Source organism: Carassius auratus, chromosome 13 (assembly GCF_003368295.1).
Source record: "Carassius auratus strain Wakin chromosome 13, ASM336829v1, whole genome shotgun sequence".
Lineage (NCBI taxonomy): Eukaryota > Metazoa > Chordata > Actinopteri > Cypriniformes > Cyprinidae > Carassius > Carassius auratus.
In genome coordinates, this window is record NC_039255.1 from 10,000,864 (window position 1) to 10,025,596 (window position 24,733).

The 24,733-nt window shown below is 35.9% G+C and overlaps 4 protein-coding genes across 7 annotated transcripts; 2 read left to right on the forward strand and 2 right to left on the reverse strand.

Annotated features, from left to right (window-relative positions):
* Positions 1 to 327: 327 nt before the first annotated feature.
* LOC113112592 (RNA polymerase-associated protein RTF1 homolog) lies at positions 328 to 11,483 on the reverse strand. 2 transcript variants are annotated; one of them, XM_026278295.1, is made up of 19 exons: positions 11,328 to 11,483; positions 9,279 to 9,389; positions 7,845 to 7,995; positions 7,554 to 7,758; positions 7,008 to 7,125; positions 6,812 to 6,923; positions 6,622 to 6,657; positions 6,393 to 6,534; positions 5,733 to 5,910; positions 5,515 to 5,597; positions 5,341 to 5,428; positions 5,116 to 5,223; positions 4,923 to 5,000; positions 4,401 to 4,522; positions 2,701 to 2,758; positions 2,543 to 2,620; positions 2,333 to 2,431; positions 2,143 to 2,257; positions 328 to 1,412 (listed from the first exon to the last, which is right to left on the reverse strand). In XM_026278295.1, the coding sequence occupies exons 1-19, from the start codon at positions 11,409 to 11,411 to the stop codon at positions 1,306 to 1,308; spliced, it is 2,073 nt and encodes a 690-aa protein (XP_026134080.1). In that variant the 5' UTR covers positions 11,412 to 11,483; the 3' UTR covers positions 328 to 1,305. The 2 variants fall into 2 exon arrangements, with proteins under 2 accessions (XP_026134080.1, XP_026134081.1); XM_026278296.1 differs by lacking the exon at positions 6,622 to 6,657.
* A 17-nt stretch (positions 11,484 to 11,500) lies between these two features.
* LOC113112594 (complex I intermediate-associated protein 30, mitochondrial) lies at positions 11,501 to 16,443 on the forward strand. Of its 2 annotated transcripts, none has more exons than XM_026278299.1 (5): positions 11,501 to 11,696; positions 13,984 to 14,548; positions 15,483 to 15,668; positions 15,884 to 15,958; positions 16,110 to 16,443. In XM_026278299.1, the coding sequence occupies exons 2-5, from the start codon at positions 14,030 to 14,032 to the stop codon at positions 16,248 to 16,250; spliced, it is 921 nt and encodes a 306-aa protein (XP_026134084.1). In that variant the 5' UTR covers positions 11,501 to 11,696; positions 13,984 to 14,029; the 3' UTR covers positions 16,251 to 16,443. The 2 variants fall into 2 exon arrangements, with proteins under 2 accessions (XP_026134084.1, XP_026134085.1); XM_026278300.1 differs by lacking the exon at positions 11,501 to 11,696 and adding an exon at positions 11,705 to 11,760.
* Positions 16,299 to 20,125, reverse strand: LOC113112593 (nucleolar and spindle-associated protein 1-like). 2 transcript variants are annotated; one of them, XM_026278297.1, is made up of 12 exons: positions 19,919 to 20,125; positions 19,568 to 19,633; positions 19,333 to 19,482; positions 19,026 to 19,215; positions 18,823 to 18,906; positions 18,527 to 18,639; positions 18,269 to 18,319; positions 17,901 to 18,064; positions 17,572 to 17,732; positions 17,369 to 17,491; positions 17,144 to 17,249; positions 16,299 to 16,843 (listed from the first exon to the last, which is right to left on the reverse strand). In XM_026278297.1, the coding sequence occupies exons 1-12, from the start codon at positions 19,991 to 19,993 to the stop codon at positions 16,756 to 16,758; spliced, it is 1,371 nt and encodes a 456-aa protein (XP_026134082.1). In that variant the 5' UTR covers positions 19,994 to 20,125; the 3' UTR covers positions 16,299 to 16,755. The 2 variants fall into 2 exon arrangements, with proteins under 2 accessions (XP_026134082.1, XP_026134083.1); XM_026278298.1 differs by lacking the exon at positions 18,269 to 18,319.
* Positions 20,126 to 20,228: 103 nt separating this feature from the next.
* LOC113112595 (protein Mis18-beta) lies at positions 20,229 to 22,766 on the forward strand. Its single transcript, XM_026278301.1, has 5 exons — positions 20,229 to 20,580; positions 20,724 to 20,790; positions 20,886 to 21,008; positions 22,170 to 22,251; positions 22,384 to 22,766. The coding sequence occupies exons 1-5, from the start codon at positions 20,349 to 20,351 to the stop codon at positions 22,468 to 22,470; spliced, it is 591 nt and encodes a 196-aa protein (XP_026134086.1). The 5' UTR covers positions 20,229 to 20,348; the 3' UTR covers positions 22,471 to 22,766.
* The last annotated feature ends 1,967 nt before the right edge of the window (positions 22,767 to 24,733 follow it).

A 24,733-nucleotide genomic window follows, 5' to 3' on the forward strand; every position in this document is an offset into this window, starting at 1 on the left:
ATAAACTTGAATTGAATTGAATGATGAATGTTTTGTATATTATTTTACTACTTTGACATTTAATGTTCAAAACTTCTAATATATATATATATATATATATATATTAGAATTGAAAAAAAAACAGGATTTGCTTTCACTTATCAAAATATTTTAAACAACGTTTATTTAGTAAATATTTAGATTTTACTGTATTCTCAAAATCACTTTCCATCCAATTAGTCTTTTTTATTATAGCCATTTTCTAACACAAGTTAGTTCCTTAATGACATAATTTTGAACATTTAAATTAAAAGAGACATCTGAACAATAAATACACAAAGACATGAATTATGAAACAGTTCTTCCTTTATTCAGCCGCACTCACTCAAGATCGCTTATTTACAAGTCATGCCACAACGATATGAGAACGGACTAAAAGACTTCAATAATTAATGATCAATAACACTTACATCAGCTCTGAGGGAGACAGAGGGATATGAAAAAAAAGGATACATCAATTCTCAACGTTTTTTTTGTCCATGGCAGACATGTTTATTTGATCATTGTCTTACATGAAACAAACGTTTATATTTAAGGAGTGTGATGTCATTGTCAGACTCCCTCTCTGATTGGTCGGCTCCTCAGCCTCTAAACCAGCAAGCAGAGTTAAGCAGGACTGTCCTAGCAACCCATTACAAATGGGTTCCGGGGAAGAAAAGAAAATGCTTGTTTAAAAAACTTTGAGCGTTTTCAGGAGGAACAAGGGAGCGAGGCAGACCCGATCACATTATTGACAACTAATTACCACTTTCAAAAAAAAACCAAGATTTGAGTTGTCTTTTTTAATAGTGTCCTTTGAGTCTTTCACAAGCTTGTATACAAAAGGGTCGTTTCTGGGAGCGTCTGAGAGGGACAAAATATGCTGGATACATTGGTATGAAAAGGAGAATCAGAGGTAATGCATTTCTGTTCTCATGTCTGCAGACGCCGTAAATAACGCAGAGGACTTTTCATCTCTTAAAAAGTGATCCTTTGCAGGAAAAGACCTGAAAGTTATCATTATTCATCAATATTTCCTCTTACAAACAGGTGAAATACACACACTCACAGTCTCAGACACACTCAGTCTTAAAGGTATGCACTTATTCTTTCTCTTTATCATACACTCTCTCCCTCTCACACGCACACATACACACACGCGTACGTTCACATACTTTCCCAAACACACTCACACACACACACACACACACACACACAGGGGTGGCCGCAGCTGTATACCCCGGCACAGGAGTCCAATCATGCAGGAGAGGATTTAAAAACCATAGGTCAGATGAGTCCCCGTCTCTTCTTGTAGTCCTCCAGGTTGAGAGATCGGCGGGGTGCCCCATCTTTAACAGGCAATGCATTCGAACTCACTGCCAAAGACTTTGCTTCTGTGGATGATTTAAATAAATTGTAAAATTTAAGTCATCAGATCACAGGATCAGAATCATGTACACAACTGTTCTAAACTTTGGGGTTTGATGTTTTTGCAAAAAATCTCTTAAAAACAGTAATAGTGTACTATATTATTGCTATTTCAAATAAAAAATGTTTTATATAATATAAACAATTTACTCTTGCATGTATATATATATATTTTTTTTTATTGATTTTTATATTTATTTTATTTAAATGTATATTTAAGTTTACATATACTTGGTAAATTTATTGATTTGTTTGGATAACTTGATACATAACTGGATAACTGTTAACTGGACACATTTTTTATTTTAATACCGTGCAGTGCACAAAATTAAGATTTGAGAGATGGTTCAAGTCGGTGCTCAATAAATGATGATAATTTTAGAAATTTTGTGCAACCACTTATTATTAGTGTCACATTTTTGCATGCAAATGAAGGGGAAAACATCAAGATATCGGCCCTAAAAATCAGCATCAGCTATAGAAAAACCCATATCCGTTGATCTCTAAAAAGAACAGCCTTTATTAGAAATAGAAATGTACTTATTAGAAATAGAAATGTACTGTCACTTTTGATCAATTCAATGTGTCCTTGCTAAACAAAAATACTCATATCTAATTTCTGCACTGCTTTATTGTGCTTTCATGCTGCACATCAAGCTAATTCAAATATAGCTATTAGATCTGTGACAAACTTACCAGCATTTGGAACCTGAAGGTCAATTTTGACATCAAAGTCATGGACTTTAAAAAGGTCCTCTGAGAGGTCACTGGTTGGCTTGTTAACATCTTTGTCTTTCTGGCTAGCCTGGCCCTGCATAATAACAAATGAATCAAGTTAATTCTAGGTCAGAACAGACTCATGTTGCTGTGTGTGTCTGTGCGTTACCTGTTTATTAGCCTGCTGGCTGTTGTCTTGGCCTGAGCCTGAACCGTATTTCTGGTTGAGATGAGCCAAAATAGCGGCGTGGACGGAGGGATCTCTAGCCTAAGAAAACATGAGAGAAAATTAGGTGTTTTAGAAGTAACCCCCCCACCCCAAAAAATGATGCACTTCAAAGCAAAGGAGAACAATAGAGCGGAGACAAAGATTCCTCACATTGGACACCATAGTTGGTTTACACTGCCGTCTGGTGAACGGATCCATCTGCTGGTTCTTTGCGTTCTGACCCTCTGCCTGAAACACAACCATCACATTTCAGATTCCAGAATGCTCTTTAGGAGAGTAACAGCTCCAAAGATAACAGGAACACCTACCACCAATGCCTTCTCAGACTCCACAATGTTCCAACTCCGATTTCTCTGGTTGATATAACTGAAAAGGAAAGAAAAAAAAATATAATGAAGTAGTAAGAGGTTTGGGATCAATTGGATTTAATTTAAGACAGTTAATACTGATATTAATTGATTTCAACATTGATAATAATAAGAAATATTCCTTGAGCACCAAATCATCAGGTTAGAATGCTTTCTTAAGGATCATGTGGCACTAAAGACTGGAGTAATGACGGCTTAAAAATTCCAGGGTATATACAGAACTTCTTAAGTTGAATTTAATACCTTTTACTACCTTTTTAATACCTTCAAAATATTTTTTTATACCAGCGCGTCGAGCGCGACTTCAAGCTGAAACTGTAGTGGCGTAAATTAAATCTTTCCAAATGGAATATAATATTGCATCACAATGTAACGAGGTCATTATAACTTAATAAATAACTAAATGACATCAACACTGGAATCAAAAACTGCCCACAGAGATAAGAATAGAAATAAAGACAGAAGAGGAAGGAGACCTCTTCTTCATAGATCATTAGTCAGTAAATCTGATGTGTGAGCAATCTAAAAAAAGAGGTGGCCGTGAAGTATAGTTTAGGACAAAGCTTCGCAGGGCTTATTGCTTTATTAGACAACCTTAGCCTATAATTATAGCAATATTTACCTAAAGTAAAACATGAGCCAAGTGTTGGGCTACATTTGACAGTCATAGATATGTCAGGAGTGTTTTGTCAAAGTTAGATCATTGGCACTCCAGCTGTGGCTCACTATTGGTGGTACTCAGGATACGATTAAACATACAATAAAATCATTTAAACAAGAACCTTATAATTTATGTTTGGCTTTATCAGAGTATTTTTTTTAATTACTATTAGTTATCACCTTACTTACTAAGTTGATTACATTGATAATTGCAACATGCAAATGAAGCATTATTTAATGAAATATGTGCCAATTTGCAAAAATCTGAACACTAGATGAAGTAAATTTAAAAATTCTTGTTTCATTTTTTTGACATATTAGAGTCAAATGTTTTTACAGAGGGAATTCTTTAAAAATCTCTTTTTGTTACTCCATAATTCAGAAAATACTTTGAACAGCAGGAAAACAATATATTTTCACAAAATTTCACTAGAAAACATTAGACCATTTCTGCCACAAGTTGTCTCTGTAGCTTTACTGTTAAATCCATGGTCAATGGTGGAGATTTTGTTTTTACTGAACAATGTTTTTCCTGGTTTCCACATCAGTGGCGTTTGTTCTGATATCAGCTTTAACAGAATTCTTCACTGTATTTCAATGCTTCTCACAAGATTTCACAGATGTTATTGATTGTGGGGAATTCGACTGCTTTCTTCACTGTATCTCCAAGCGCTGTGTATAACGGTCTCGTGTGATCGAGATGAGCAAGCAGCTCCGGCTCGAGCAGATAAATGGTCTGCGCAACCCGAACTAGTAGCACGGCCTCATTCTGCTTTCGGAGATTTTGTAAATCGGTCATGATGAAAACGCAAGGCTTTTCTTTGACTGATTGCGCATTGCAATGAAAATGTGCAATCTATGGTGAAAATTGGTCTGAAAACTTGCATGCGGACACCCTGAATTCAGCTTGGCATAAAAAAATTTAATTACATCTTAAAATGTATTCATAAATAATCGTAGTAGTGTATTGTGTTTCTGACCTGATGGCAGAGATATTTTTGGTTCTCTGTCGGTCAAGCGCTTCTGCCCTCTCCTCCAGCTCATTCAACTGATCTTGCAGTACTTTCACCTTCTCTCCATCACCACTCTCCTCAGCCATGGCCTGTACACAAGATATGCAAGATTAGCATGGGATCACAAGTGAAGTGAAGTGACATTCAGCCAAGTATGGGGACGCATAATCAGAATTGGTGCTCTGCATTTAACCCATCCAAAGTGCACACACACAGCAGTGAACACACACAAAACGTGAACACACACCCGGAGCAGTGGGCAGCCATTTATGCTGCAGCACCCAGAGAGAAGTTGGGGGTTCAGTGCCTTGCTCAAGGGCACCTCAGTCGTGGTATTGCCAGCCCGAGACTCGAACCCACAACCCTAGGGTTAGGAGTCAAACTCTCTAACCACTAGGCCACGACTTGGCCAAGACAAGTATGCACTCAGACAGAATCATACACCAACCAAGGGCACATCTACTTGTGATATATCTGAAAAGTTACAACCTTCTCTTTGAGAAGTTGCGTTTTCTTCATGGCATAGTTTGGTGGAGCCTTTCGGAATCTGTCTTTTTCTTTGACAATCTGTATTAATAAAAAAGAAAAAAGAAATACCCACATTGTTATACACCGATAAAACTGACAACCATCAGAATATCCTGTATTGAAGACAATAGGAAATGACATCGAAGGGACGTACATCCTCGATGTCTTTGTCATTGAATTTGTAGTTGACCGCCTCCTTGATGGACTGCTCTTTTTTGCCGATCTCATCCAGAGTAGGAAACTGCATTCCTGCTGATATCATCTACGTGGCAGCAACAAGGTTACTAAAGATCATCCACATCCTATAATGGTACAGGTTGACTGCAGTTCTACGACTAACCTAAAATGCAACTAAAAAAAAAAAAAGAACAAAACTTACCGCCTCTTTCCATTTCATGAATTCGTTTTCAGTGAAGTCCTGATTGGACACAAACTCAAGTCTGAAGACTCGTGTGTCATTTCCATGTCTGAAACCATGACACATTACATAATTGGTGGAAAAAACCCCAAAGAAATAAATGCATATATAATCAGCTTTCCTATGCAAACGTACCGGAGCTGAAGGCCTTTATTTGTCCGTGTGGTCCCCAATTGATAAACTTTAGCTGTCTCGACCACATCAATGATTTCAGCCACCTGCATGATTTAATTTCAGAGATTGTCCATCTATAACTCAGTATATTGCACCTCATATCTTAAAATGTGTGCATTCAGGTTGCAATTGCTGAAAGACGTTTATAACATGAAAAAGATGAGAAATGTTTCACTGACCCGATACACAGGCTTGCTGCTACTGTTTCCAATCCCAATTCGAACAAAACAACCAGTAACAGTTTTAGCAAAGAATGGCATGTGACACCATCGCTCTAGCTTGTGCCGGGACAGCCGGATCCGATTCAGTTCATCTGGTAATGACACTGGCTGGGACTTGGGCGGAGCCTCTTCTTTCCTGAAATACAGACATACATACTTGATGAACATGCTTGTTACAGAGGGACAGACCTGTCATAAATATTTTTCTAAAATTCTGGAATCTGAGATTTTCCTAAAGAATCTGTAAGCTTAAAATCTATATGTATAAAAACAAATACATTTACATAATATATACACACATACATTGCCAAAAAGTTTGGTGTCCATTTTCTTTTTAAAGAAATACAAATCTTGTTGATGCATTAAACTATATTTTTAATATTAAATAAATAACATAAAATTGTAACTTTGCTATCACAGGAATAAATTGCATTTTAAATTATAATAACATTTCACAATATTACTGTTTGAAAACATTAGTGTATAATCGTAGGCTAAGCATTTTTTTTTATTACCATTGAATTATTTTTTTCAATTTTTAAACTGATAATGCAACAAGTTTAGCTATCCATTTTGCTGCTTAATACTAAGAAGGTTAATGTGTCATCTAATACTTACTCCTCCTCTTCATCAAAAGATGATGACCTTGAGCTGCGGTCACTCTTTACTGAAGACTTGTCATCGTCATCTTCCTCCTCCTCTTCATCATCTGAGTAGACCTCACTTGTCTTCAGTGGTTGCCTTTTGGCAAGGAGCTCAGCTGAAAGGTCAAAGGTTATAAATCAGACAGTGGCAACGCTGTCTATGGAATACTAATTTTTTGCACACTACACTTTAATCTGCTTACTGTTTTTTTTTTTGTAGAACGCTGAAAGAGAAAGAACTATGCCCAAGAAATGTTTCAAACATTAGAATGCCAAATTGTATTTGCATCATGTTTGCATGTGAGTGTCATCCAGTTATCATACATGCTTATTTTCATTTCCAGTTTGTTATTCAATATTGTTTTATTAACAACAAAGTAATTAAAAACTTACCAGTTCTGTTTTTCCTCTTCTCTCTTTCTGCTTTCAGCTCTTCCATGGCCTGGGACTTCTTGTCCAGCTTCTCATCTCTCTTGATCCGTCTCTCTTTGTTATGGGACATGACCTGCATGAGCAGACAGAGAAAACAAGGGTCAGACCATTTTTGCATTTATATTTTAAGGACTTGTTGGCCACACAGTTTACTTACCACCTGAGTGTCTGGGACCTGAGACAGTTTTCGCTTCTCCTGCTCCTCCTCCTGTTTCTTCTTCTTTTCTTCCTTTTCCTTTTTCTTAGCGGTCTTCAGTTTTTGCTTGATTTCAAACCTTATCGGGAGAAATGCAATGGTCACTAATTGATAAGCATTGTATATTTAAAATGTTTTATTTTAATTCTGCCCTCAATCATAGCCAGATTGAAATGATTTCTGCACAATACAACCAATTAATAGTGTAAAAAACACTATTAAAAATAATTTTCAGCTATATAAAAAAAGAACACAGATAACAACTACTAAAACCAATGTAGAAAAAAAGCTAATTCAAAAAATAACAAATACTATTTAATAATAGTAAATAAATAATAAAATAACACAGAATACAACATTGTGAATATTGCAATAATTTAGCATCTTGTGATAACCCTTTCCTAAAAGACTATGTAATTTAGCCTAATTTTTTTTTAGCAAGTTTGAAAATTGTAAGACGAATTCAGACCTTAGTTGCTCAGATATGAGCTCTGAAATTGTTCTCACCTCCTTTTGAGGACTTCTCTCTTCTCTATACGGTTAAACAGCTCCTGTTCTCGTTCTTTTTCCGTCATCTGCTCCAAACGGGCCCTGTCCTCCTCATCCCCCATTAGATCGTCTCCATAACCGTCCCGGAAAACCTCATCCTCCGATGACGAGTCCGAATCTGAGCTGGAGGATGAGCTGTTACTGTCAGAGTCCGACACCTCACCTTAAAAAACGTAAATCAGGGAGAAACAACTTTTCTGTTCCTGTTCCAGTGCTGTAAAACATTACAAAATCCAAACGCTGCCTTACCCTCCTCTGGAGCCGAACTCTCTGCTGAACTGTCTCCATTTGAGCTGCCGGAAGAAGCCGCCTTGCCCTTTCTTTTCTTGACTGCATTCTTCTTTTCGGGCCCTTTACTAGGCTTCCCTTTCTTTTTGGTTTTAGTGCCTCCAACAGTCCACTAACAGATCAACAGAGCATATCATATCATTTAATATACTAGCACCTTTTCACACCGACACTAAGGATTTCTTTCAGAGCCATGATAAAAGTATTTCAAATAAGCAAAAGCATACACTTCACTCCAACAGTCAGACACAAGACCACAGCTGATTGAATGCATTCAGTATTGTTGGATTTCTAGAAGCCACTGTATGTTCCATCACTGAAATGATCAAGACCTAAACTGCACTTTATTGCTGCTTTATTTGTAAAGAAACTACTACTTAAACTAAAACCTGAACTTTTTTTTTGCAACCTTAAAGCTTACTCCTATATTTCACTTTCAGTTCTTATACATGAATAACCTTCAGTGAAAAAAATAAAATAGCTAGCTTCAGGTTGTGAAACAAATTTACCGTCCAGAGCACACTGAAATCTTGATTGTAACACATTTTTTTTAATTTTCTATTATTATTGCTGTAAGCTTTATAACATTTCTACATTAACTACCAGACTAGCATGATTTGCAACAAAAATAGCTTAATTCAGTTCCAAAACGATCTGGTTATTGGTTAGCATTATTTTATTTGGGATAACTTGTACTATGAGCCACTCAAAATATGAGCAGGAACATATAGGCAACAAGCAGGCACCACTTAAATTCTATATTTCGCTAATATATATTATAGCATGCAAAAAAACAGCATACAGATACTATATAGAGCATACTTTGTAACGGTTATTCAAATACAGTATCTACTCAGACAGTACAAAATTTCAGACACTGATGATAATGTGCTTATTTAATGATTTAGAACGCACCCTAAATACCATCAGTCTCCAGGGAAACTGCTGGGTACTACAAATATTTATTTGTAGTAATTAATTTTATAATTGTAATCACATAATATGACTTTCAAAATCTGACGTGAACACCATCATTTATTTGTTAGATTATGTTACGTACAACTAAATATTTTAGCTAATTGAAATTCTGAATAAACAATCAATGTCTAATGATTAATCATTGAAATAATAGATGAGTAGTCGATTATCCATTCTAATAATTGTTAAATTAATCGATTATCAAAATAATAGTTTGTTACATCCCTATGTGATGAAATTACATCAGATAAGACAGGCCAGTTGAGAAGAATACGAACAAATGTGTTTGCCCAACTATGAACTTTCTGACTGATATTTTACGTTCAAGCAAATGTATTAAATATCTGAAATGTCTAATTGCACTGAGAACATCCAAAAAGGCAGCACCAATATTTAATAATAAAAAAAGCTTTATACCTCATCATCGCTGTCTGATGTCTCTGAGTCTGTGGAGGCGGCAGGTTTACTAACAGGCTCTTCCTGTTCATCAGAATCCACACGCTTTCTCTTGGCAAGAGACAGCAGTTCCTGCAAAAAGCACAGGAAGATTTACAGTTACACTTTTTCTCAAGCACCAAGTTAGATACTTTGTACTTGAGGAATGCCCTCTTATTTTTGTTCATTAAAACAACAACAACAAGTTGTCATGATACTCTTCCACAAAATGCTGCTTAATGTTTAATGCTTGCAGGGCAGGTGTGGTGGCAAAAATAATACTGTACACCTGTATTGAAGAACACGGAGAACAAAAGCAGTTGTCCTTTCTTTTTAATGTGTGCCTGTCAGGGTGTCTGCTTATATTTTATCCTGAAGTACTAAAACACATAACACAACACTGTCAATGCTCTGACAACAACTATATGGCTAAATAGGGACTAATGTACAGACAGATGTCAAACTCCACTGAGAATGGGGTTTTTAGTCAAATTATGATCTCTGTTTGAGGACAATGGTACTTATTTGATCTGTTAGCATTCTTCTCAGCATATCATATTCATGTGACTCCAAAACACTTGTATGACTGCATGTATGTGTGTTTCTGTATAGATGTCAGTTATTAAACTGCTGTCAGTGTTTGTGTTGATCTGTTTGCCTGCTAGCTGGCTAGTGCCGTAATTTGTCAACACAAGTGAAATGAAAATGAAGTGCACAGGTTGTTGAGATGTGCACTAGGGAGTGCTGCCTATAGGGGGCGTATCATGGTTCAAATTAATTTGTTCACCATAGAGCAGGGGTTTCAAAATGGGGTCCGGGGACCCCAGGAAAACGAAAGGGAGTGCTAGGGTGACATTTTTATGAAAAACTGCATAAAATCTAACACTAAATACATAACAGAATGAAAATAAACAAATTATCAATATATAAAATAGCTAAATAACTAAATTAAAAATATAGAATAACAATTAGATTTAGAACTAGAATTAGATACCAATAAATGAAAAAAGAGTGAATAAAATGCTATCAAATAAATAAACAGACAATAATAAACAGTTCAGTACTATAGGTAGTAGAAAATGCCATAACGTAAATTAATAGAAAACAAATATTTTCCAAATAATATTTTAGACATTTATTTACTTATTTATTTTCACAGAATAAATTGGGTCTTTATACAAGAAAGAATATAGACGACTTTTAAATTTTAGGATGGGGTTCCTCACAACACGCATGATTGTATTTTGTGTTCCATGTCTAAAAGATTGAAAACTCCAGTCACAGAGCAACTGACATTTTCCATTACAGTATTTGTTACTTGATTGATCATTACCTCAAAACAGAATATTTGTAAAAAAAAAATAAAAAAAAAATAAAAAAATGCTTCTAACAACTAAATGAACTGTAAAACTCTCAACCCTGATACCCAGCATACCTACATAAAACATTTTAATTGAAATGGCAAAAATCAGTGTATTATTTATCCTTTGTTTAATTGAATGTTTACAATATTAAAGAAAAAGCAGCTTTAAGAGAAAAAAAACAAGGCCAAATTGCCATTAGCTGTTTGTAGCACATTATGAAACACCTGGTTTGATCTTATGACAAAACCTATCATGTGACTTTAACTGCCCAATTAAAAAGCGGCTTTCTGGGAAGTGTTTTAGAGCCTCCAGTCCGCTCTAGTCTCTCGTCATATTTCTACAGCTACAACCGAAATAGAAGTTTAGCCGCGGTGGCGTGACGTCAAGAATCAGAAAAGGTTCTAAACGCACGCGGCTACTTTTGTAAAGCCGAATTACCCGTGTGCTACAGGCGACAATAAAAAGCACGTCACATATGTAAAATTCAGGTGTAGTTGTCTCAGAAACAACACGACGCCAAAGTACAGGCCCCTGCTAGCCAGCTAGCTTTTACCACATCACTTAGCATGGGACTTCAACACACACATACAGCTCTGACACCTTAGCGTCTCAGAGATCGGTAAACAGCGATGTTTTTGGATCACGTTCACATGAATGATATTCCTACCTGATCCAAATTATCATCGCTTGCACTATCCTCCGAGTCAGAGTCAATCACGACCCGACCTTTCCGTTTCTTTACATTCACCATGGTTAGCTGCCTGGCTCCCCTGTGTGTGTGTTTAAACAGCAGCGCCGCACTCCTCCACACAAAGGCGCTAGAGCTGCACCACGCATGCGCACACGTCTCTCATACACATCGACTACATATACAGGATAACAAATGTACTGTATCTCATAACTATACTTTAAATTATGCACGTAATTGTAGAAAATCATAATGATATTTGTTAACCGCTAAATTTGAAGTGCGCGGGAATTAACTGCGACAGATATCTGTTGTCTGTAGGACCCTAAGCACATGTGCTTGTTTCAGGTAAGGTCAAATTATATGACGGACCGTAATGGCATCTTTGACTCTAACAAATGAGTAGTAAAACGTAATTGCTTTTAAGCTATGTTTTAAGTTTATTCTTGCATTTATATATTTTTAACTATGATAAACGTGGTTACACTCGGTTTTTTAACATAGCTGTAACATTAACTGTCACTAAAACAGCTCGCAGTGGCTCTTGTGTGTGCTGACTTGTGAATGTCATATATAGTCAAAGGAGATTTATTCCTATTGCTATTTCAGGTCATCGTGTAAGTGTTTGCAACGAAAAGATATGACTGTAGGATATCCAGGGGCTTTTTACATTTATTAAGTGCTGTAGTGGTGCTCTTTAGACCAGGGGGGTTCAATCCTTTAACGTAGATGCCACCAAATACAGGTGCTAGTCATATAATTAGAATATAATTAAAAAGTTTATTTCACTAATTTAATTCAAAAAGTGAAACTTATATTTTATATTCATTCATTACACACACTGATATTTATTCATTACACACACACACAGATATATTTCAAATGTTTGTTTCTTTTAATTTTGATGATTATAGCTGACAAATAAGGAAAATCCCAAATTCAGTATCTCAGAAAATAAGATTATTACTTAAGACCAATACAAAGAAAGGATTTTTAGAAATCTTGGCCAACTGAAAAGTATGAACATGAAAAGTATGAGCATTTACAGCACTCAATACTTAATTGGGGTTCCTTTTGCCTGAATTACTGCAACAATGCAGGGTGGCATCAGTCGATCAGTCTGTGGCACTGCTCAGCTATTATGAGAGCCCAGGTTGCTATATATAATGGCTAAATAGGGTCTAATGTACAGAGAGATCAACAGCCAGTCTTTTTTGCAATGAAATTTGTGTCTTGCCCATCTTGTGCAAGGTGTCAATGGTCGTCTTTTGGACAACTGTCAAGTCAGCAGTCTTCCCCATGATTGTGTGGCCTACAGAACTAGACTGAGAGACCATTTAAAGGCTTTTGCAGGTGTTTTGAGTTAATTAGCTGATTAGAGTGTGCACCATGTATCTTCAACACCTGGTCATGTTGGAAGTCGTGGCTCAATGGTTAGAGAGCTGGACTTGCAATTCAAGGGTTTTTCAGTTCTAGTCTCGGGCCGGCAGGAATTGTAGGTGGTGGGAGTGCATGTACAATGCTCTCTCCACCCTCAATACCACGGCTGAGGTGCCCTTGAGCAAGGCACTGAACCCCCAACTGCTCCCCGGGCGCCGCAGTATAAATGGCTTCCCACTGCTCCGAGTGTGTGTTCACTGCTGTGTGTGTGTGCACTTTGGATGGGTTAAATAGCAGAGCACAAATTCCGAGTATGGGTCACTTTCAATATTGCACCTTTTCACAATATTCTAATTTTCTGAGATACTGAATTTGGGATTTTCCTTTGTTGTCAGTTATAATAATCAAAATTAAAAGAAATAAACATTTGAAATATATCAGTCTGTGTGTAATGAATGAATATAATATACAAGTTTCACTTTTTGAATGGAATTAGTAAAATAAATCAACTTTTTGATGATATTCTAATTATATGACTAGCACCTGTATGATCGACCTCATGCAGGAGAACCTAATCCTAAAATATAAAAGGAAGCCATATAGTTTAATCTATAAAGACCTAATTTAAACAACAAATTTATATTAATAATGTAATGATGATTTAAATTGATGTGTCATAAACCAATTTAAAATATTATTTGGAAAATATTTAGTTTTTTAAGTTAATTTGAAACTCACTTTTTACAGTACTGCTGTTAATTTTATTTTGATAATTCATTTAAATCAATTTTTATTATTAACTTATTTTAATATGTGTTGTTGTTTTTAAGATTATATCGTACTATTTATCTAATTATTTTAGACTATATAGACCTTTAGAAACTGTTAGTTTCCTTTTAAATTTTGGGGTGGGAGTCCCTTGCATGAGGATGTTTAGGAGACCCCTGCCACAGACGAGCAACTGATATTTTCTATTATTTATTCTTGCTATTTTTGATTATTAATCCAAAACTGAATACTTGTAGAAATAATTTCTTATTCCACTTTGGAGTGTAATGATTTGCCAAAAAGGCTACTAATGATTAAATGAACATGGACCACCTGTCACTTCCTTGTGACCCCTTGTTTGAAATCCCCTGCTTTAGATAACTGACATTTTCATTTGGATTCAATTAAATCCGAAAGTTCAACTGACATGATATATGGTGGTAAAAAAAAGGCATTTAATTAAATATAATGTTTTCATTTTTTTCAGGATTCCACTGGATGCCTGATCTGATCGCAAGCGCTACGACTAACAAATGGCTGTGTCAAAGACAACATTAAAAACTCTGTTAGGAGTTCATGGTGTCATTCACAGACAGACTCTGTTATTGCCATCTACCCTGAGATGTTCAGGTATACTGAGCACCAGGAGCATCCATGAGCGTGATTACCGCAGACCAGGCCAGCCTCCAGACACCCGTTGGCCCTGGCAAAAGATACGATTTGATTTCTCCAAAGGTGTCGAGGGTATCAAGAAGCACATTGGGTTGTTGAAGGATGAGTTTGTCCAGCGCTGGACTGGACCTGAAGGAAGGCCGTTAATAGAGCACATACTGGAACAGACACGTGTCCAGTGGGAGTTCCGTGGACCGGAGAGTCTCAATCAGTGGGTGGTGTCGTCTGATCAGGAGATTGGGGGTCGCAGCGAGGCATACATCCAACTGGGCAAGAACAACACCACATGTTTGCTGTACGGGACCTTGTGCTCCACACCTCCCCGTGATGGAGAGACTCGATACAGTGGATACTGCACTCTACGTTCCAAACAACCGCTGGTCAGTGCTGAGATCCAACATCTGATCTATAATTCAATTCTTTTTTCTTCATCTTTTAGACGTCATCTGTAATTATTCCTGTTTTCTTATGTCTGCACGGGTTAACGACGAATCTCTATAGGACATTGATAGCCACCAATTTATTTGTAAATATTATGGAAGAATGTAGATTAAACTGTAATATGATGTCTTATTCCATTTAAAATAAAAAAATTCCTTTATTAAACTCCATCCGATCTGTAAATATTGCATTAAAAACAAGGTTTAAACTGAATCTTGGATTTGCACTAGAATTCAAAAGTTAACTTTTTTTTTTTACAAAATCTGTTATCCTCACTAAGGCTTTGATTAAAAAGAAAAAATAAAAACAGAAATATTATTACAATTTAAAATAAATGTTTCTATTTTATAATACATTTTAATGTCATTTATTCCTGTGATGGAAAAGCTGAATTTTCAGTAAGCATTACTGCGTTGTCACATGATCCTTCAGAAATCATTAATATGCCGATTTAGTACACATTAAGAAACATTTCTTATTATTATCAGTGTTCAAAACAGTTGTGCTCCTTAGTATTTTTGTGAAAACCTTGATTTTTCAAAATGTTTTGTTCTTTGATGATTTGTTATTTGAAAGAAACTTTTGTAACATAATTGTCAGTCACATTTTATCAATTTAATTGGTCCTTGTAATAATATCTTTATAAAACTCTTAAAGTCAAACTTTTAGTGGTCTATAGGTGTTTTCAATTAATTATTGTAAAATTTTTAAAGAAAGAACATCGAGACACTGTAATTCATGAATTGCATGTTACACAATAAAGAGAAACACAGCTTTAGAGGTTGTTTGCATCAATTTACATGCATTCAAAGTGAGCAGTAATGAAGCAATAACATGTAATTTGCCCTTTAAAATAATTATTTTTGGTTGCAGGCCTCATTTGACAGAAAAAAGCAGTATGACTGGTCAAGTTTCAACACATTACATATGCGTATCCGGGGAGATGGAAGACCGTGGATGGTAAATGTGTCTGCGGAGACCTTCTTTTCTCATCAGAGAGATGACATCTACAGTTACTTCCTCTACACTAGAGGGGGGCCCTACTGGCAGGATGTCAAGGCAGGTCTTAAGAAACTGAACATTAACACTTCATATGAAAGTGCATCCCAATTTATCAGTTTCACACTACAGTTTAAAAGTTTAGGTTTTTTCAAAGAAAGTAATGTATTCATTTAATTATTTTTCTAAATGGTTTTATTAATTTGAAAAAAACATTTTAACAGCTGTAACATGTTGTCCAAACTTCTTATGTTAACTGTAAAACACTTTTACAGATTCCATTCTCCAAGTTTTTCCTTTCCAGCCGGGGAAGAATACAGGATGACCAGCATGTCCTCTGGTTAGATAAGGTCAGCACAGCCTTCATGTCCTCATAGAAATTTATATGAGCATTTAATGTTTATTATCTTTTCTCTGATGATACATTTATGAGAGCATTGTGATGGAAATTCATCATAACATACCTCAGACTCTTAAATCAAAACTTGTGTGTGCCCTTAGGTAAAGAGTATTGGTTTTACATTGGGGGATAAAGCAGACGGCCCATTTCAGCTTGAGATTGACTTCATTGGTCTGTGCAATGACCTTGCCCACACAGAGGAGTTTGCATATGAGCTTTACAAGAGAAACCCAGAGGTCTAGTTGGATTAAACAACATTCACCAATTGTAAAAAAGAGACAGACACAGCGTTATTTATAAAAACTTAATTGGATGTATTTTCTGAAGGCAAAAATTTTACACACATACACACACACACACACACACAATGACATTTAAGACTAAGTATCATGTATGAATATCACTCAAGTTCAAATAAACATTTTGTGTGACCAATGTTTTGAGTGATTTACTGTTTTCGTTTTTGTTTACAATAAATTGAAGCACAGTACAAATACTAAATATAAAAAGAAAAAACTTTTTCACACATAAATCAAAAACAATTTAAAACTTATAAAATCTACATCTATAATTGGGTCAAAAAAATGTATTCTTTTGTTGGATGACCTCACCTCGTATTAAACCAGCAAAAAGAACAAGCATTTAGAGAAGAGGAAAATATGTACTAAAGTTTTGAATAAAACAAAAGACGAAAGCTAAACATATACAGTGAGTGTCTAAGATAACAAAACAGTAAAAACACTGGAGTTAGGCCATGACCAGACCTCGTCTGGAACCCAACATCATCTCTTTCTTCGTTTTTCGGTCTTCTGTGTGCTTGGCACGTCGCTCCTCTCTGAAAGTTAAAAAGGAACAAAAATATTCAGTGTACAAGTTTCATTTAAGACAATGAGACACAAATTAAAATGTTCACTTACAATTTAAAAGTATGAGGTTGTTAAGATTTTTATTCAAAGTTGCATTTATTGGACCAAAATAGTCAAAAATAAATAAATAATAATAATAAAAAAAATATATATATATATATATATATATATATATATATATATATATATATACACACACACACACACATTAACCCCAACCTTTTGAACAGAAGTGACCAATCAATGCACAACTAAAATAAGACCCTCACCTGGTTTGAACCTGGTGCTGTTTATAGTTTTTCTGGTGTGAAGGAACAGTCTGAGATTTATTAAGTGCTGTGTTCTCCTGTGGAGCTCCAAAGGGCTTCAGTTTTCCTGCAGAGATAAAAGACGACAATGAATAGCAAGCAGATACAATTCAATTCAAGGAAGCACTGCCTGACATGTTAGTTCTGGGCATTTAATTTAATATTTTTGTCTGAATGTGGACCTACCTTTGTGCGGTTTGTAGGAGAGTGGACGAGAGAGACTGGCCTTAAGATCAAATGCGCTCTTCTTGCTCATATTAGGGGTGACTGACTCACTGTTGTTCCCATTAAAAACAAATGGAGTAGCTCCTTCAAAAACAAAAATAAACAAATGCTTCATAATTTTGGGGGGATAAATGACTTGCACAGTGTGATGGCATTCCTCTTACCAGGTGTATTAATGGCACCAAAACTTCTATTAAGTTCAGGTTTGGTATGAACAGCAGATTTCCTCCCTGGAGTGGAAGTAAGAGGGATGAGGGGAGACATACGAGCTGGAGTCTTTATCAATGAACGCTTGTATTCGTTATCGTGAGTGGTCTGTGAGAACCTAGAGATGGAAACGCAGCAGTTAAGTAAAGTCAACATTAAAGTACAGCTGTAGAATGTGTTACATAATAATTATTATTTTCTATTCAAACACCATAATGCTTGACATCAATTTCAATACTAAAAGCATTATAAATGAAAGTGGATTAGAGCCCACTGAAATATTTACCGAACATTGATTTTATTAGTGGTGAGGACAGTTGGCCTGAAGGTGGCGCTGTCCTTCAAAGCAGACTTGCTGGCAGATTGCTGAGTGAGTCTGCGTTTTTCTGCCAATGTTTTTTTCTCCTGCACTCCAGGACTGAAGAGAGACACTCGGCTAGCAGGCACCTTCTAAAGGGAAAATACCAAAGTTTGCTTATACCTCAGAACAAAGTCTTCAATATACACTATTCTCATTTAAAAAGATAATTTTTTTCCAGTTTTATAAAGAGGTCACTATTTGACATAACTTGAGGGTGTATGTGAATTCACAGTGAATCATGAAGACACACAGACTGATACTACAGTGGATATTCAAGCGGTTTGGTGACTTACAGTTTGAGTCTTTGTTTCAACCGATTTCATCAACGTCTTTTCTGACAGAGTCTGAAATTACAGAAATAAATAAACCACTTAAAAAAACATTTGGAACTCAAACTTCACTGTTCAAACTGGTATTACTGTAGATTATTATTATTTTATATATGTATATATATATATATATATATATAATATTTTCAATTAACTTGTATAGATTTTTTGTGTGTGTGTATGAGTCAGTTTATATATATATATATTTTTTTTTTTTTTTACCTTCAGCTCCTTGACAGAATTCCTTAACACCTCCATTTGTTTGTTCTTCCTTTGGACATAAGAATCGATGGACTCCATCTTTTTGAAGTGAGCCTCATGGAGTTTCTTGAAGTCTGGGGAAGAGTGATTTGCAAGCACATTACTCAAGGGCAGAGCTCAGAATATTTGGTTACATATGTTAAATAAGCTCAAGTGAAACAGCAAACTTAACAACACCAAGAAACTGTCTTTTGAATAGTACAGGAACTGGAAAATACATTTTGTTTTAGTGCATAAAGTAGGAAGGATCTTATTACTAGGAGTTGTCGGCCGCAGCGCAGCATTTCTCTTCATCAGACCCTCAAGACGGGGGATTTTACCAGCAGTTCTTCTCCCCACACCTGCAAGATGTAGATTTTAATAGTAAACACCAAACACACTATTAATCTCTACTAGATCTTAATTATAAGGTTAATTAATAACATCTACATGAACAACTTAAAATCAAGGCGGTTTTAACCTTTAACACTTGGCTCTGCAGGAGCATCTTTAGAGTCTGGATTGGTTTCCCCAGATTCTAGACCTTTTTCCACAGGATTTTCTTTGGTCGAAGTTTCAGGTGGAACTGGAGTCTGTGTGTCCTCAGCTGAGGACACTTTCCTCCTCTTGGATCCCCTTCGGCTGACCTCTTTTTCCGTCTTTTCTTTAGTCTAAATATTAGATATTAAAAAATGTATTACAAAACCCAAGATGTGGATATAATATGCATAACTAAAAGATGAAACAGTCTGGATTGAAAATTAAAATGTGCATATGCTCATGAATACCTGAGCAGTGACAGGTGTGGAGTCACTGAGCTTTCTCTTGGCGGTGCGGCCTTTTCCTCGGCGCTCGGTCACAAATGTTACAGTGTGCGCGCCCTGCTCGTCCACGGCTGAGACAGCATCGTGCGCGTCCGCGGTGGCTGCAACATTTCCCTGCAAACAACGCAGTGTAATTCTGTTACAACAATAATTCTAATTTCATAAAGACTATTCTGACAATAAAAAAAAATAAACTCACGTTCTCTGATGTCTGCTGTTGATGTTGCGAAAAGTGTTGTTTTAAAGCTTTCAAAAGCTTTTCAGCCTAGAAACAAGTTAAAACTGAGTATTTAATAAAACCAGAAAAACAAAAAAGCAACAAATTAAATGAAAGGGTTGTGATTTAGCGCAAAAACGTCAATATTGTAACCCAAAACCTTACGAGGTGAACATAGTTTACTCAGTACAGCGTCCGTTTAAAAACATACGTGATAAATCTACTTTAAGTCATGCAGTTTACACAATACAGGTCGTTTAGTAACGTTACACATGGACAGGTTGCAGGCAATCAGCACTACCGCATCAGTTTACCGTAGTAAACGCGATTTACCTTCATATTTGCTTTCAGTCCAGCCTCTTTCGCGAGGCGCTGCAATTCCGCGTATTTAAGCGAATCCAAATCCATATTGTGGATAAACTCAATGTAAAAACAGCAAATAATATGTATATATAACGGTAATGTTAAAATTGACGATGAACGAAACAGATCTACGACTCGGTTTGTTTAGGTGGGATTGCCGTTTGAAAATTAACGTGTTTCAAAAACAGCAATTTCCGATAGACGATTGGTTGAGAAGTCTATGACGACGCTGCACTACATCCAATCAGAAGTAGCGTTTATGTCTCATTGGTTTTGATAGGTTTAAAGGGTTCGACAAAGGCGGGTTATGAGTGAACGGTTTAGGGCGACATGCACGCCGCCTAAAGTTTGAGCTACTAAACTTTTGTGAGCAGAAACGACAGACCTTCCTTACTTAATAATGTCGGACAGCACTCGAAGTTTTCACGAAAGCTCTTATGATATCAGTCCGTGTGACTCGACACAGACTATTTCAATTGCAGATCAGCTAAGAGCAGTAAAGGACGGAGAAATCTGTGTGGTAGACTATAGGAATTGCAGCGTCCTGCAATGCATGACATGCAACACAGTGCTTGGAGACTCTCTCGGCATCTGTGGGGAAGTCCAGAGCCTTCAGAGTATTATTTGTCTGAGTAAGTTGGTTTGGGGATACTTTTGAAAGTATACAGACTCAAATTGTGCAGATATGGATGCAGTCATTGGTACTTCTTGAAAAAGGCACCAAACACGTTGGACCGATGTTATAACCGCTCCATTTGAAACTTTACCTTTGCAGAAGTTACTGAGAATGTGAGTGTGAATAAAAAGCTGGAGATGAGTTTGACTGGTCATCTGGCCTTCTCGTAAGTATTGCTGTCTGTTGATTTCAATTACTGCAGCTCATGTCCACCATGCATGTGCTGGATGTCCCACCATCTTGTGATTTTTCTCTCTGTAGCACCTACCAAGTCCTTAACTGTGCTGGTTGCCAGGGTGCTGTTGGCCTGGTTCTTCACTCAACCCCAGAACACCTGTCTGCTTTAAGAAATCTCTTCTGTTTACAAAAAGATCTGATAAACTGGTGGGTGAAGTCTGAAATAATAATGTCCACACTAACAGAAGTGCATTTTTTTTAAAGGAACGGTTTACCCAAAATGAAAAATTTTCTGAAAATTACTCTCAGGCCATCCAATATGTAGATGTTTGTTTCCTCTCAAGTACACATTTGGAGATATGTAGTATTACACTATGGGTGCAATCACAATGAGGGTCCAAATGGCAGAAAAAAACATCACAATATTCATATTACTCAAGTCCATCAATTAATGTCTTGTGAAGAGAAAAGATTCGCGTTTGTGTGTCTGGAGTCGCCTTTATTATTTGTGTGGATTGAGATGTTTATCAGCAATTTGGACTCTTAGTCTGATGGCATCCATTCACTGATGATGATGATGATCCATTGATGAGCAAGTGATGTGATGCTAAATTAGTCAAAGTCTGTTCTGATGAAGAAACTAATTCTATTATTTTTATGTGAATTTGTATTTTTTGGTGAACCATTAATTTAACATAGCTTTTATGATGGATTCCTAAAGGGATACTCCACCCCAAAATGAAAATTTTGTCATTAATCACTTACCCCCATGTGGTTCCTTACACGTCAAAGCTTTGTTCGTCTTCGGAACACAATTTAAGATATTTTGGATGAAAACCGGGAGGCTTATGACTGACCTTATAGACTGCCAAGTTACACTGTCAAAGTCCAGAAAAGTATGAAAAGCATACACGAACAACAATTGCATCAACAATGTCTTTGGCAACCATCTCCTCTGTATCTCTCCACATCACATAAATTAACACAGAAGAGCATAGGCAGTTGGAGACAAAGAGGAGACTTTTGACAAAGGAAAGGTTGAATAAAGTCGTTATTTTTGTTTTCTTCACATACAAACAGTATTCTTGTCGCTTCATAACATTACAGTTAAACTACTGATGGCATATGGACAATTCTGATGATGTCTTTCATACTTTTCTGAACTTTGACAGTGTAACTTACTTGGTAGTCTATGGGGCAGTCACAAGCCTCCTGGTTTTCATCCAAAATTTCTTAAATTGTGTCCCGAAGATGAAAAAAGCTTAAATGGGAGTAAGTGATTAATGACAATTTTAATTTTGAGGTGGAGTATCCCATTAAGTCTCTTTTTTTTTTTTTTTTTTGACAAATGTTTGTTTTACATTTTAGCTACATCCTAAGAAGTGACAAATGTGTCAAAGCCTCCAAAGTCAACTTCAAATACAGACTCATGGACAAAGATATTAAAGAGGTGAGTATTTATGCCCATATAGTGTTCGTTTTACAGAAGAGGATCAACATTATATTCTATTAAATTATATTATTATATGCTGCTCAGCTCATTTGGGTTGAACATTGTGAATTTTCTTTCTGCACTTTCAAGCTGAAGCAAGATTTAGAAGCTCAGCTGAAGCAGGTGAAGATTCTGGAGGGAATGATGAAAACCTTGTGCACACACAGTGTAAGCTAAAGAAAGGCCAGGCATGGAATATGTACAGTTGTTTTGTTGTAACTGTTCAAATAAAGTGTATATATTTTTTGTATTATGTATGGAATAATGTTGTTTGTTTTTTTTATTTTTTGAAAGTTTAAAAATGTGAAATTATCTTTGGTTACCATATTATATTTACATATGTGCAAAGAAAGGGATTTTATAACAGTAAATAATTGTATATAAAGTTGTATTGAAGGAAAATGTCTAATCTAATCCCTTACACTACTGGATTAAAAATAACAATAAAGAAAGACACATTTTTATGATTGGCACCATGCTGCTTTTTTATTGCAAAATTTTTATATTTTTTGTACAAAATCATGCGGGGTGCATCTGCAGTGCATAGATCAGACTAAGCATAGGGTTTCACATTCAGAGGCAAAATCAGCAACACAAATTGGTCTAAGCATATAAACTTATGGTCTACTCTATTTGCATTGAACATAAAAAATAACTTCTCATTTTATCCCATTTAAACTCAGTTGTTGGTTTTGCTAAAACCTACTGTATCTTGCCTCTTGAAACACAGACTTGTCACATTTTCAATACAATACACATACCCAAAAGAAGTTTTTAAAAAAAATGCATCTGCGAATAATTCCCAGTAGCGATAAACCTTTGGGATTACATGCATTTGAAAAGAAAAAGACAACATTTGTCCACTCATAGATATCACATTTCTGCATAAATATGTTCAAGCAAAGTTTAATTATTGCATGCAGCACAAAACATTTCTTATCCATTTCTACCATGCATCAGCAAATGTTTTTTTGCACTCTTATTAAAAATACCAGTTAATTCCCAATGGATCTTTTTAGTTTTGTGATATATTGTTTACCCAAGATTCACTGAGATAATGAATCATCAGAGTGTCACAAACTGCTACAAAACACTGCTCATATTGCTGTTAATGAAAATAAGCTGTAAATATACATACAGCTTATGTGCATTCCACAATGGTTTGTATGCAGACATGCAAAGTCAACAGAAGGGCATAAGCCCTGCATATATATACTTACTACCCATCAACTAACTTCCACCTGTCCAAAATATAAAAGCTCTTTAAAATTTGCCAGACCCTTGGTGCTACCTTCATATATTTATTTGGTGTCAATGAATAATGGGGCTGTTGAGAGCTAGTTCTGTCCTACGAAATATGAGCAATGGGATGCTCTGGATCAGACACTTACCACTGTCACAAATATGCTACAGATTTCTATTTCACAAACACTACTGAACTATTCCAACACTATAATTCATGCATAAACTGATTATTGCTTCTAAACTTTGAACTTAATACACATAATGGCTTGCATATCTTTGAGTATATGTAAAAAATATAGTTTGCATTCCAGTCATTGAGGTATTTATCTACATTACAATGCTTTGATAATTGCTTTGTCACTTAATATACTACATGTTACTTGAAAATCTAGAGTTTCTGCTACTAGGAATAATCTACCCACAGCTCTAGTCTGAGACAACATAACCTGATGGAGAATGCAATATTAGAGGTATGAATACAAACACAGTTCTAGGTTACCCTTTCTAATCAGGATGAGAATACTGTAGCCTTCTTTGTGTCTGATTATTACAGACCAAATAATATTTCAAGATCTACCATTTTGTTTCTTTAATAAGTAATAATCTCAAAACGGGTATCAAATGAAACCCTTCACTTCAACACCTGTAATATCTCCTAAGTCACCAAGCCATATTTCCTGCCCAATAGGGACTTTCATTTTGATCTGAGTCAACTATTCTGGGTCGAGAACTTAATTTTGCACAGTACAAACTAGGACAAACTCACACAGTGCTTATGAAACATGAATTTCAGCATAGATAGCCATACGTCAATACCAACCGCCGTTTTTCTAATCCTCAGCATGCTGCCACACATTATTATTAACTAACAGTGATTACCTGTGAATAAATGTTGTTTATTGATTAAAAACTAAAATGAACTCAGCAGTGCACAGGTGAAAATGACTCACCTAGTGATCTCTTAATAAAATCGATCGAGATGTGGATGCGGCATCCATGGTTTGTTATTAACAAAATCATTATTGGCCTAATTTTATTTTCTAAACAGCTTTATTATAGCATATACTGAATGTCACCACAACTATTAAACTCTGCAAGCATCGCTAGTATTCGCTACCGTACATGCATGGCCATGTTTATGCTGGCACTACAAATCCCGCCAACCCTAAAGCATGCGGATGAAACTATACATCAT

What these genes read in the sequence shown, in the direction of transcription:
- LOC113112592 (XM_026278295.1), bottom strand. Translation starts at nt 11,411, where the DNA reads ATGGTGAATGTAAAGAAACGGAAAGGTCGGGTCGTGATTGACTCTGAC. An exon ending in GAGTTCGGCTCCAGAGGAGG is followed by an intron (nt 7,759 to 7,844) that starts GTAAGGCAGCGT and finishes ACGTTTTTTAAG; the next exon opens with GTGAGGTGTCGGACTCTGAC. An exon ending in CGCAACTTCTCAAAGAGAAG is followed by an intron (nt 4,523 to 4,922) that starts GTTGTAACTTTT and finishes TCTTGTGTACAG; the next exon opens with GCCATGGCTGAGGAGAGTGG.
- LOC113112594 (XM_026278299.1), top strand. Translation starts at nt 14,030, where the DNA reads ATGGCTGTGTCAAAGACAACATTAAAAACTCTGTTAGGAGTTCATGGT. An exon ending in CCTACTGGCAGGATGTCAAG is followed by an intron (nt 15,669 to 15,883) that starts GCAGGTCTTAAG and finishes ACACTTTTACAG; the next exon opens with ATTCCATTCTCCAAGTTTTT. An exon ending in ATGTCCTCTGGTTAGATAAG is followed by an intron (nt 15,959 to 16,109) that starts GTCAGCACAGCC and finishes GTGTGCCCTTAG; the next exon opens with GTAAAGAGTATTGGTTTTAC.
- LOC113112593 (XM_026278297.1), bottom strand. Translation starts at nt 19,993, where the DNA reads ATGGATTTGGATTCGCTTAAATACGCGGAATTGCAGCGCCTCGCGAAA. An exon ending in GCTGCGGCCGACAACTCCTA is followed by an intron (nt 18,640 to 18,822) that starts GTAATAAGATCC and finishes ACTCTTCCCCAG; the next exon opens with ACTTCAAGAAACTCCATGAG. An exon ending in ACTAATAAAATCAATGTTCG is followed by an intron (nt 17,733 to 17,900) that starts GTAAATATTTCA and finishes TTCCATCTCTAG; the next exon opens with GTTCTCACAGACCACTCACG.
- LOC113112595 (XM_026278301.1), top strand. Translation starts at nt 20,349, where the DNA reads ATGTCGGACAGCACTCGAAGTTTTCACGAAAGCTCTTATGATATCAGT. An exon ending in TCAGAGTATTATTTGTCTGA is followed by an intron (nt 20,581 to 20,723) that starts GTAAGTTGGTTT and finishes TTACCTTTGCAG; the next exon opens with AAGTTACTGAGAATGTGAGT. An exon ending in CAAAAAGATCTGATAAACTG is followed by an intron (nt 21,009 to 22,169) that starts GTGGGTGAAGTC and finishes TTTACATTTTAG; the next exon opens with CTACATCCTAAGAAGTGACA.